The sequence below is a fragment of the Mixophyes fleayi genome, chromosome 8 (assembly GCF_038048845.1).
Source record: "Mixophyes fleayi isolate aMixFle1 chromosome 8, aMixFle1.hap1, whole genome shotgun sequence".
NCBI lineage: Eukaryota > Metazoa > Chordata > Amphibia > Anura > Limnodynastidae > Mixophyes > Mixophyes fleayi.
The window spans coordinates 3,109,483-3,121,645 of record NC_134409.1 but is presented as its reverse complement, the minus strand read 5'-3'; the positions used below and the strand labels follow the sequence as shown (position 1 = coordinate 3,121,645).

The following is a 12,163-nucleotide window of genomic DNA, read 5'->3' as shown; positions in this document are numbered from 1 at the left end:
GTGATGCTCTGCAGAGAGAGGGGTGAAATTATCTGCAGGGAGGGGTGGGATGCTCTGCAGAGAGAGAGAGGTCTGTGATGATCTGCGTGACGGAGGGATGAGATACTCTGCATAGGAAGGGGTGTTATGCTCTGCAGAGAAAAAGGCTTGAGATGCTTTGTACGGAGGAAGGAGTGGTGGGATGCTCTGCAGTGAAAGAGGGATGGGATGCTCTGCAGCGAGGGAGGGGTGAGATGCTCAGCAGGGAGGGAGAGGAAGGGGTGGAATGCTCTCCACTGAGAGAGGGGTGGGATGCTCTGCAGGGAGGGGTGGAATGCTCTGCACTGAGAGGGGTGGGTTGCTCTGCAGGGAGGGGTGGAATGCTCTGCACTGAGTGAGGGGTGGGTTGCTCTGCAGAGAGAGGGGGTTGAGATGCTCAGTAGGGAGGGAGATGTGGAATGATCTGCGCTGAGGGAGGGGTGAGATGCTCAGCAGGGGGGAGAGAGAGGGGTGAGATGCTCAGCAGGGAGGGAGAGGGCGAGATGCTCAGCAAGGAGGAAAATGTGGAATGCTCTGCAATGAGAGAGGGGTGTGATGCTCTGCAGAGAGAGGGGTGAGATGCTCATCAAGGAGGGAGAAGTGGAATGCTCTGCAATGAAAGAGGGGTGGGATGCTCAGCAGAGAGGGAGATGTAGAATGCTCTGCACTGAGAGAGGGGTGGGATGCTCTGCGGAGAGAGGGGTGGGATGCTCTCCGGAGAGAGGGGTGAGATGTTCATCAGGGAGGGAGAGGTGGAATGCTCTGCAATGAGAGAGGGGTGAGATACTCAGCAGAGGGGGTGTGATGCTCTGCAATGAGAGAGGGTGGGATCCTCTGCGGAGAGAGGGGTGAGATACTCAGCAGGGAGGGAGAGGTGGAATGCTCTGCAATGAGAGAGGGGTGGGATGCTCAGCAGAGGGGGTGTGATGCTCTGCAATGAGAGAGGGTGGGATGCTCTGCGGAGAGAGGGGTGAGATGCTCAGCAGGGAGGGAGAGGTGGAATGCTCTGCAATGAGAGAGGGGTGGGATGCTCAGCAGAGGGGGTGTGATGCTCTGCAATGAGAGAGGGTGGGATGCTCTGCGGAGAGAGGGGTGAGATGCTCAGCAGGGAGGGAGAGGTGGAATGCTCTGCAATGAGAGAGGGGTGGGATGCTCAGCAGAGGAGGTGTGATGCTCTGCAATGAGAGAGGGTGGGATGCTCTGCGGAGAGAGGGGTGAGATGCTCAGCAGGGAGGGAGAGGTGGAATGCTCTGCAATGAGAGAGGGGTGGGATGCTCAGCAGAGGGGGTGTGATGCTCTGCAATGAGAGAGGGTGGGATGCTCTGCGGAGAGAGGGGTGAGATGCTTAGCAGGGAGGGAGAGGTGGAATGCTCTGCAATGAGAGAGGGGTGGGATGCTCAGCAGAGGGGGTGTGATGCTCTGCAATGAGAGAGGGTGGGATGCTCTGCGGAGAGAGGGGTGAGATGCTCAGCAGGGAGGGAGAGGTGGAATGCTCTGCAATGAGAGAGGGGTGGGATGCTCAGCAGAGGGGGTGTGATGCTCTGCAATGAGAGAGGGTGGGATGCTCTGCGGAGAGAGGGGTGAGATGCTCAGCAGGGAGGGAGAGGTGGAATGCTCTGCAATGAGAGAGGGGTGGGATGCTCAGCAGAGGGGGTGTGATGCTCTGCAATGAGAGAGGGTGGGATCCTCTGCGGAGAGAGGGGTGAGATGCTCAGCGGGGGGGGGGGGCGTGATGCTCTACACTGAGAGAGGGGTGAGATGCTCAGCAGAGATGGAGAGGTGGAATGCTCTGCAATGAGAGAAGGGTGAGATGCTCTGCATTGATTGAGACAGGGGTGAGATGCTCAGCAGAGAGAGGGAGGGGTGCGATGCTCAGCAGGGGGTGGGGGTAGAAGGCGGTGCTGCCGATGTTTGCCGGATATATAAAGCGCTGGTAGATCTGAGATCTTCTCCTCCCGCCTGCAGCACGGACCGAGCTCCTGGTATGTAAGTCACAGCCTGCACCCCCTGACCTGTATAAGGGGGAGGGGGCATTGTGTGGGTACTGGCAGTATACGGGGAGGGGGCACGGTGTGGGTACTGGCAGTATAGAGGGAGGGGGCACGGTGTGGGTACTGGCAGTATACGGGGAGGGGGCACGGTGTGGGTACTGGCAGTATACGGGGAGGGGGCATGGTGTGGGTACTGGCAGTATACGGGGAGGGGGCATGGTGTGGGTACTGGCAGTATAGAGGGAGGGGGCATGGTGTGGGTACTGGCAGTATACGGGGAGGGGGCATGGTGTGGGTACTGGCAGTATACGGGGAGGGGGCATGGTGTGGGTACTGGCAGTATACAGGGAGGGGGCATGGTGTGAGTACTGGCAGTATAGAGAGAGGGGGCATGGTGTGGGTACTGGCAGTATAGAGGGAGGGGGCATGGTGTGGGTACTGGCAGTATACGGGGAGGGGGCATGGTGTGGGTACTGGCAGTATACAGGGAGGGGGCATGGTGTGGGTACTGGCAGTATACAGGGAGGGGGCATGGTGTGGGTACTGTGAAGGTCACGTTCATCCCACCCCCCTGCGCCTGTCTGGGGTCTCCCCGGGGCAGATTCTCCGCATACAGCCCCCAGTGTTGCGGCTCAGGATGTTCTCACTGTCCAGCACATGAGGGGTTAATGCTGTACATTATAACTCTTCTGCTTCCTCTGCTCTCTAGCCTTTCTGAGTAATGATATATACAGTGTATATAAGGGAAGGGGGGTGACCTCTAGCCCCTCTCCAGGGTCAGTACACACTGTATAGAGTGAGGATGTGAGATTTGTGGGCAGACTGCACGCACTTCCTCTGTATAACAGCATGCTGCTGTGTGGTGGGTGGGTCACACTGATCCTATACTCAGGCTGTGCCTCTTCCTTGTCTGTATGATGGATAATGTCATTATTCTGATCATTGTGAAATACCTGGAGGCTTCTGCAAGCAGGTGGAGGGTGAAGCAGGATATTTGCTTTAAGTAGTCATAAATGAAGAATAATTTGCTGACAGTGTGCAGAAGTGTTCTGTGCCAGAGCAGGGAGCAGCCTGGGAGGGGGTGACCTGTGGGTGTCTGATTAATACTTTATACACCAATATCTGGTTACAGTGTCCGCTCCTGGTGTTGTACTTGGTATACAGTAGATCTGCAACATAGCACAATGGTACCCTAGATACTCAATGTTTGTGTGCCCCACAGGGAACCATCATTCAAGGGGTTCTCTCGTCTGTTAAATAGAACATAATGTTTTACTAAAGAGTTAAACCTACCCAAATAACCAGAAGAGGTATTTTAAAACCTTTATATATAGGAGTGGGTTCTGTTAATGCACTTACACACAATAGCAGGTACTTGTTATAAAAGAGCACTTCAGGGGGGTATGCGGAGATGTTCCCCATAACATGAGACTGGGGGCCTATTCCATGTCCCCCAACTTGGCAGCAGCTCCTTTCTAGATTTGCTTTGTCCTAATAATTCATGTTTCACTTGGTGTAACGCAAATACTTGGATATATTCCTGATGTCTGACTCTGAGCCGGGTTCCTATCTGGCAGGAGATTGAGGGATTCCCTTTTCCAGACAGCGCTGTATCAGGGCTGAGCGCATCACTTTGTGTGTCCTATAGTATATCTCAATGTTTCCATATAAGAACACTACCAGCAAGGGAGAAACACAATGCTGTCTTATAATTATGTTTCAAGCCAGTAATCAATGTGATGTAACTTTCTTTTTTTTTTTTTTGTTGGGCAGATTAGGAGGATTATGGTAATGTAACAATTTAATGCTCTGCCTGTGAAACTGTGTTACCAAATGTGGATTCTCTCAATGGGTATTTTCTAGTTAAGACTCGTCCAACGTCAACTGAGAATTCTACAGATTATGAATTCACACTCGTCCAGTCTAGTAAAACTGCCTTTACTGCAACTCTTGAAGATTTAAATTTACTTTATGTAGAGATCTACTTCCTAATTTATTTATTTTTTGTATTCCTTATATTGACCCCCTACATAAGCTGTTCCAATTGCTTGTACTGAAACTCCCCTTCTGCCCTGGACGGGGCTCTCCGTATTCCTGTATAGTGAATCAGATTAAACTATGGTATGAGATCCTTAATGCTGCAGTGTGACCCGGGGGCCACGTTCTGTATTTAGCAGGTGATGGGTTTAAGGCTGCCCCTTACTGTTGCCCTTTGAAATGCAGAAAAGCATTTTTGATGATGGGGATTATAGAACTGTACCAGGGACTGCTTTGACCATAGGTTCAAGTCAATCAATGACTTGAAGTGTGTAAGTACCTGCAACGCCTGCACAATCCTAACATTACCTGTGTCAGGACTCCGGAATGCAGCTAATGCTTGTTACCACTTTACTCTGTTGTGTCCTTATGATGATGTATAAAGGAAATATTACTGAGCTGTCTGTATACATTCATCATCTATATAGCACCACTAATTCCGCAGCGCTGTACAGAGAACTCTCACATCAGTTCCTACTCCATTGGAGCTTACAGTCTAAATTCCATAGCGCATTGTTACAACGTTGCTCTCCTCAGGGCTCGGCGTCCCGGCGTCTCCCTTGACTGGATGCCGCGCTGTCAAACGCTGCGTCCCGGCGGGGAGATTAGCTGGGAGCGTACGTGTTGGTAAATAATTATCAGCCTCTTGTGACTGACTAAGTTAGGCTGGGCTGCTTGGTTCCCTTTGACTGCTCTCGGTATTTAAGGCAGGGAGGACTGGAGCTCCTGCCGGTTATAGCGTTTCCAGCCCTGTGCTGTTGCTGACCTGCTATTGGATTCCTGTCTGCCTGATCTTCTGTTCTGACCTTTGCTTGTATTCTGGACTTTTCTGTTTCACTACGGACCTCTGACCTCGGTCTGCTACTGATCACCCGCTCCAGTCTGGACTAGCGCCTCCGGTTCCATTTGCACCACGGCCACCATTGATGAGCTCTTACTGCTCTGAGCTTAAGTCCTGGGGGCAGCTGAGTACATGTGAGCATATAAAGCTCTGTGGGAAAGGCGGCTGCTAGAGGTGAAGATCTCTACTCTAATATGTTCTAAAAGCTCATCTTGGTGGCCGTTGTCCCTAACACATTAATGTACAACTCACATCTTTCTATCATAGGGCGTCTTACGACATTGCCTCTTGTACGCAGATAAATATGTGGAAAAAGGACCCCAGGTCTGGGCCAGTACATGGGCGGGGAGAGGGGGGGTCTTTTCCTCTAGGGTCTGCCAGAAGGTCTGAGTGTGAACTTATCTCTATATATACACTAATTGCAGGAATTGGCACCGCAGACATGAATGTTGGTCCTGCACCTCCGCTTAGACTGGATATTTAGCGGTTAATCCATCTAGTTGTGTTTAGATATCCTGTGATCTGCTTTACATTTACCCCATCGCTCCAGACTCTCTACTGGGGTCTGTATTATAGATCTTGGATGTGTCTGGTATATGATACAGACATCCTATAGGTAGATCTGCCTTGTTTGTATCGCTGTACTGAGCGTCTCTCCACTCGCCAGAACGGTCACTATATGACCTTCGATATTGGACGAGTTCGGCAAAGCCCTGTGTGTCAATCTTGTTTGTTTTTAGCGATCAAATTAATTAAAGATTAATACAGAGATGACTTTTTTTTTTTTTCTTTTGTTTTGTATCCTTTTAATAAAGGTAATACACATGCACCTTTGAAGACTTATATGTGAAGAGTTTGAATATTTTTTTTTTTTTTTTTTTGTATAAAACTTATTTATTCCCTTATTTCCCCTAGAATAACTGAGAATGTCTGCCGGAAACGCTAAAATTGGCAAGCTCGCCCCTGACTTCACCGCAAAGGCTTTGATGCCGAATGGACAGTTTAAAGATCTTAAGTTCTCGGACTACAGAGGTTTGTGTTCTTCGGTTGTTAGAGTATTTCTTATGTAAATGATCTGCACATTATCCAACCAAACGCTGCGATTGGTACACCTGGTGGGGTGTATTGTGCAGTAGTTATATTGTACCTGCTACAGTGGTTACTAATAAAATTGTTTTATTTACCAATGGGCAGCTGCGGCAGTGAGTAAAGGGAGAGCTGGGGCAAGTGAGACTGCGCTCATTTCACTTCCTGTCACTTTGCTCCTATGTGTGGATCCATGAATCCATACAGTGCATCATTGTAGAGCAGGTCTGCAAAATTGTCAGTCGCTCTCCGCCTGCTTAGATTCTGTTCAGATCAATGGGATCTTCTGATCTCTACAGATTGCAAATGGTTAGAACACATAGGAAGGAAATGTACATTTTGTATGTCCCACCCTCCTAAGTGGACAGTAAGCAATGGGAGAGAATAGTTTATAAAGCAAAAATGCAGTTATTTCAGGTATAATAATTAACCATGTATTGCACATCTCTAAAGGAGCAACTTAATGCACTACTGGACATTAATATACAATTTACTACCAGCCTAAGTACTGTGCAGGTGGCCGCCACACAAGATGCTGTTTACCCCCTGTAGATATTGTAGAAACATTCAGTTCCCTTAAGGACTGAGCTGTTGAGAAGGATATTTCTCTTGTCTCGTGTATATATTATTGTATGAAATATGATTCAGTCTATGTAATATTTACCGCTTTCATTTACCCACAGGAAAGTACGTTGTCTTCTTCTTCTATCCCCTGGACTTCACGTTTGTCTGCCCCACGGAGATCATCAGTTTCAGTGACCGGGTGGAAGAATTCAAGAAGCTGGATTGTGAAGTTATAGGGGCGTCTGTGGACTCTCACTTTTGTCACCTTGCTTGGTACGTCCCCCTAATCCTACGTGGCTCGCTCTGGCTCTGGCCCGGGGGGGTTACTGAATTTACTCTGTGGTCAGGCTCACAACCTGGCTGGAAAAGGGGGTTGTGTGACTTTTTGAAGGGGGTGTGAGCAGAATTGTCTCTATTACATGTGGTAATTTAGTGTATTAAAGTGTGTGTGTGTGTGTGTGTGTGTGTGTGTGTGTGTGTGTGTACCCTTCAGACTGAAGTTCATTCTATGGAAGAAGTTTAGAGAACCAGAAACAATTAGTCAGACAATGGCGTTGAGCTGATCACTGCTTGAACGCAGCCTCATAATCTGGAGAACCATGTAAAACAAATGTGTATATATCGTGGTCCCGTCCTTTTTGCTATTAACCCGATCTTATTAAGACAAGAATAAAGAAAGGCCAGATCTCTAACTGCGCGTTGTATTATGGATTGATCTTTAAACACTCATAAACGCGGTTTATTCCCACACAGTTACATGGAATGTGCTTTGTAAAACATTCTGAGAAGAAACAAATGTAACTGTACGAATGTCTCCCACTCAGGACCAACTTGAGCCGGAAAGACGGAGGTTTGGGCCCCATGAAGATCCCCCTAGTGGCGGACACTCTGCGCACCATCTCTCAGGACTACGGCGTGCTCAAGGAGGACGAGGGGATCGCCTTCAGGTGACTATCAGATAGGCTCAGTATGCTGAGCCTGCTCCATGTCTGTTGGATGCCAGGTTCCTGCATGGATCATGTGATGTCTTACTACAGACGCTCCTAATACTTCATATTCAGATGGTTCACATTTTTAACACTTTGTTTCCTTGAACAGAGCAGAAGTCAGATACCCTAATGTCAATTAGACTAAAAATAATTTAAAAGAAAGCTTTATTTTCATAGATGCTAAAATGTTAAGTGCATCTTGGTAAAATAGATCTTCTGTTCTGAATTGTTGTATACAGCCTGTACAAATTATAGCATTGGTCAAACGATGGATAAACTAGAATAAAGCAGATTAGATGTTTTTCAAGTTCGACATAATCTCCAAGACATCACCTCTTTATTCTGCTGCATGGACAGATGTCCTAATATAGAGCCAGGATCCGGGGCTCCTTCATATTATTCTAACCCTTGCTGTGTGCAGCGGCTATAAAGTCCTTGTACACGTTATTCTCTCCCATCATTACCAACTGTCAATACATAAGTTGCCGTAATGTGAGAAACAAAATGTGTTTACAAATAAAATGGAATTAAGTATATGCAGTCACTCACTTTGCTCCCATCCATTGTAATGAACCATGATGCAATTGGCTGTCTTTAGACCCGAAGTGGCCCAGACAAAGCCCCCCCCAGAATCTGTAAGATGGTTTGGAAACTGCAGCCCTGTGGAGCGATAAAGTATGAATGAAAACTCCAACGTCCTGCTGTACTATGCTACTTGGCCAAATAGGCTCAGGTGTATTTGCAGCTAAATGTTCTATCAAGTGTTAAAACAAAGGGTTAATCATGTAAGTCAAAGTCCTCTCCTGTCCTAACTACTTGTTGTGTAATCTTGGCGCAGAGGGCTGTTCATCGTGGATGATAAGGGAATCCTGCGACAGATCACCATTAACGACCTGCCGGTTGGTCGCTCTGTAGACGAGGTTCTGCGGCTGGTTCAAGCCTTCCAGCACACCGACAAGTATGGTGAAGGTAAGCGGTCACTGGCCGGGCGTAGGTCACCACGGGAACGCCCATTATTCCAGAGGCACATTGCGCAGAATTGAATCTCTGTTCCTATTGGTTAAGGAGAACCTGTCTACACACTGCCATATTATTGGCTTAACCAATGTCGGTTTCAGCTCCCATCACCCTTTGTTTTTTGCCATTGTCACTATCTCCCTAGTCCATATAACTGAAGACTGGGGCAAATGCTCAAGAAAAACCTACATTTGGGCTGCACCTAGAAGGGCAACTAAAATGGTGCATGTTCTACAGCACAAAACTTACCTGGAAAGACTAAAAGATCTTAATATGTATAGTTTGGCGCAGAGAAGGGAACGGGGGACATGATAGAAGCTGTCACATATATCCAGGGTTATAACAAGGTGCAGGAGGGAAACATTCTACAAAGGAAGAGAAGTATTAGAACACGAGGACATGTACTGACACTGGGGGGAAGGAGGTTCAGAGACAGAAAGGGTAGTGGATAAGTGGAATAGCTCCCATCAGAGGTGGTAGAGGATAATGCAGTAGAGCAATATAAACAAGCTTGGGATAGACATAATGATATCCTTACAAAGATCTAAGGATCAAATAGGGTGTGAGGTTACCATAGGTTAAACAATGGGCAGACTAGATGGGCCAAGTGGTATATTTCTCTGCTTTATTCCACGTCTGATAATGACCTTTTGTTTGTAGTGAAAATAAAAATCCGTCACTAAGTGCAGAAATAGGACATTTATTAAATTGTAGCTGAACCTTATTTCTGTAACTGTCATAAACAACTTGTCTGCTCGTGTCCTCACAACTAGTTTGTTTGCATAGAAGTGTTCAGTTCCTGACCAAGGTCGGCCAGGACTGTCTGAGAGGTTTAGAAGTTGGGTGTGACTTGCGGGCGATAGAGCCGGTATTAGACTAGGGTGAGTCCTGTCTGCAGTCAGCACAGCGGCAGCTCCTCAGGCACTGGACGTTGGGCGTAGACAAATCAGACAGAATTTCTTTCTAACTTATCAGATACAGCTGTGTGTGGTGCTTTGGTGGCTGAGACACGGGGAGGTCACTCTGATGTGGTAATGTCTGTCTATCAAGAGACCGACCTAAGACTGAACATATTAATGAACCAATCCTGCATCTCCTGTCTGTCCTTCTCAGTCCTCCGTCACCTCGTGTGCCCCAAAACCTGGGGTGGGCCAAGGGATTCTTAATTGTGCGCTGAAGGTGGGGGGGGGTGTAATCTTTGTGCGGGGGGATGAGAGGAACAATTTTCCAGGTTCTGATGAAATAATTTCAAGCAGATTCGTTTCAGAAACGAGTGGCTGTAATAAATATACTGCTCTCAATGTATATATTAAATAGAATTACATTTGCTATAAACAAGTGTCGCTACAGAGAAACATCACTTTAAGGGTAATTTGTATCGTGACTCTGGAATATGATTAAATGGAACTTCAGAGAAGTCAGTCAGTATAGCTAAAGATAACTGCATTAAACACTTGTTTATCCTGTGAATTGCTCCAATGTAAACATGTCAAGGAATAAAAGCTTAATTATTAACCTGGAATTTGCACAATAATTTAGTTATTACTCTGGGAATCCGAGTCCATGACTCTGGAGGACTGAGACAGACAGACTATATCCAATGAATCCTGATATGTAGCATGTTACCTCTACAGAATTATTAGATTATATCTCAGTGTGAGCAGATTGATTGGCAACAATATAATATATCTCCAATCTTAGGATACATTTTGACTCTACAAATATGCTCCCATCAATTCACTGGAACCAAAACACTGAAACAGATGAGTTCTTAAAATACGCCGGGGACAGGCTGGGAACTTGAGACTGCCTTATTTTTCCTGCATGGGGGGTATTAGAGGTGCAATCATCTGTACATAGAGGGTTGGATCAGATACTAAAGTAGAAGCCGGCTACGATGATGTGAGGAGATGGATTGTGCTGGTTCTGATATCTGTAAGGAAGTTTCCACCACTTTGTGCTTCTCCTCTGAGGGTGGGTACGAGATATTTCCCTATATAACATGATATACATCATACAGGGTTTGTGCAGTCTTGTCCAGCCTAGTGTGTAATACCTGGTCAGTCTTATTCCTCCTGCTCTGCCCCCTGTATTATAATCTATATAACGCCTGATATAGTATAATGTTGGGTTCCAAATCCTGTAAGAATTCTCTGCAGGTTCTAGTTTGTCAAAACTATTTCAGGTGTTATCATGGAACAACGTCTGTTCCGTTACATAATTCCAAAATAATGGACTGGTCCTGTCTCTTTCCATATATTGTTAACGAGTCTAATTGTCTGCATTAATCTCTTATGGAAATCTCATCTGTACCACGAACTTGTATTGGGGCTGTCACATAATTCTGGTCTCTCTGTTCCAGTCTGCCCGGCCGGCTGGAAGCCCGGAAGTGACACAATCAAACCCGACGTCGGCAAAAGCAAAGAGTACTTCTCCAAGCAAAAGTAATGGCAAAAAATGCTGCCCGTCGTAGCTGTGTCCCTGCACCCAGACTGTGTCCTCTGTGTATAGACAAACAAGTATTTTAGTAAAGTTGTTTTGCAGAAAATCCCGGCTGTGTTTGTGTGGTGGTTTTTGTTTTTTTATTTAGTTTATTGGAACCAGCGTTGTTACCCCCGCGGTGTCTGGCTACAGGATGGCGTTATGTCCAACATTCCTCTCTCCCTTCTGGGTGTTTGTAAAAACGAATAAAGTTCTCTGGGAATGACCATGTCTATCTCCTAAGACTCTGCAACACTTGGTAGAATGTTATACAGAGGGTTGGAATCGCTACATATAATTGTAGGAGATGCAGATGTGAAATGGTAAATTAAATTCTGCATTGACCATTATTTGCCAATAACATTTATTTTAATGCCCGTTCTCTAAGCTTATTAACCGCATCTTGTTGCTGATGGTCCACAAAATAATGCGACTTTTTGACTAGTGTTTGCTCTGAGCCGATATTAGATTTTCTGCAGCATTAATCCTGCGATAGAGCAGCGTTCTGTGGGAACATTCAGTAGTACAGAGTGCACCAAGCTGCTCGGAAGCTTTGAGATGTGATAATGCGCTAAGTTGGAGGAGTAAATGGATGTGTCCAATGCTTTATCTAGTGTTCAACACCCAGTTCTTTTACAAACCCGGATTTACTTGTGTTTAATGGTGGCTCAGAGGCCTATATAGGAGGATTAAGTGACAAACACAGAATAGAATCAGTAGAGGATAGTAACGAATTTCTATTAATTGTGAAACTACGTCTGAAGCTTAATTCGCTCTACAGTGATGTAAGATCGATCCAAACGCTAATTAGCAGCTTTATAAACATGACAACTGTCTGGAAAGGGCTGAAACTGCGACGGCTGTAATGTATGTTCTGTACATGGGAACGTGATATTTTTACCATGTATGTTATTTTCAACTATAGGTCATTCAGTTCAATACTGCGCTGAAAACTCCCACAGCGCCATCCTGTGGCTTCAGATTGTCACCAGCAGGCTATTTATACAAAATGTGTGTGGACACAAACAGACCTCTCGCTGTGTGTGTGTGTGTATATGTGTGTGTGTATGTATGTATATATATATATATATATATATATATATATATATATACACACACACAAATGTGTGTGTACACAC

General features: G+C 46.3%; 1 protein-coding gene across 2 annotated transcripts; it reads left to right on the top strand.

Moving 5' to 3' along the window:
- The first annotated feature begins 1,893 nt into the window (after positions 1–1,893).
- On the top strand, positions 1,894–11,091 carry PRDX1 (peroxiredoxin 1). 2 transcript variants are annotated; one of them, XM_075181643.1, is made up of 6 exons: positions 1,894–2,000; positions 5,803–5,919; positions 6,657–6,810; positions 7,362–7,484; positions 8,365–8,495; positions 10,906–11,091. In XM_075181643.1, the coding sequence occupies exons 2-6, from the start codon at positions 5,814–5,816 to the stop codon at positions 10,989–10,991; spliced, it is 600 nt and encodes a 199-aa protein (XP_075037744.1). In that variant the 5' UTR covers positions 1,894–2,000; positions 5,803–5,813; the 3' UTR covers positions 10,992–11,091. The 2 variants fall into 2 exon arrangements, with proteins under 2 accessions (XP_075037744.1, XP_075037745.1); XM_075181644.1 differs by having other exon boundaries at positions 1,939–2,004.
- Positions 11,092–12,163: the final 1,072 nt, after the last annotated feature.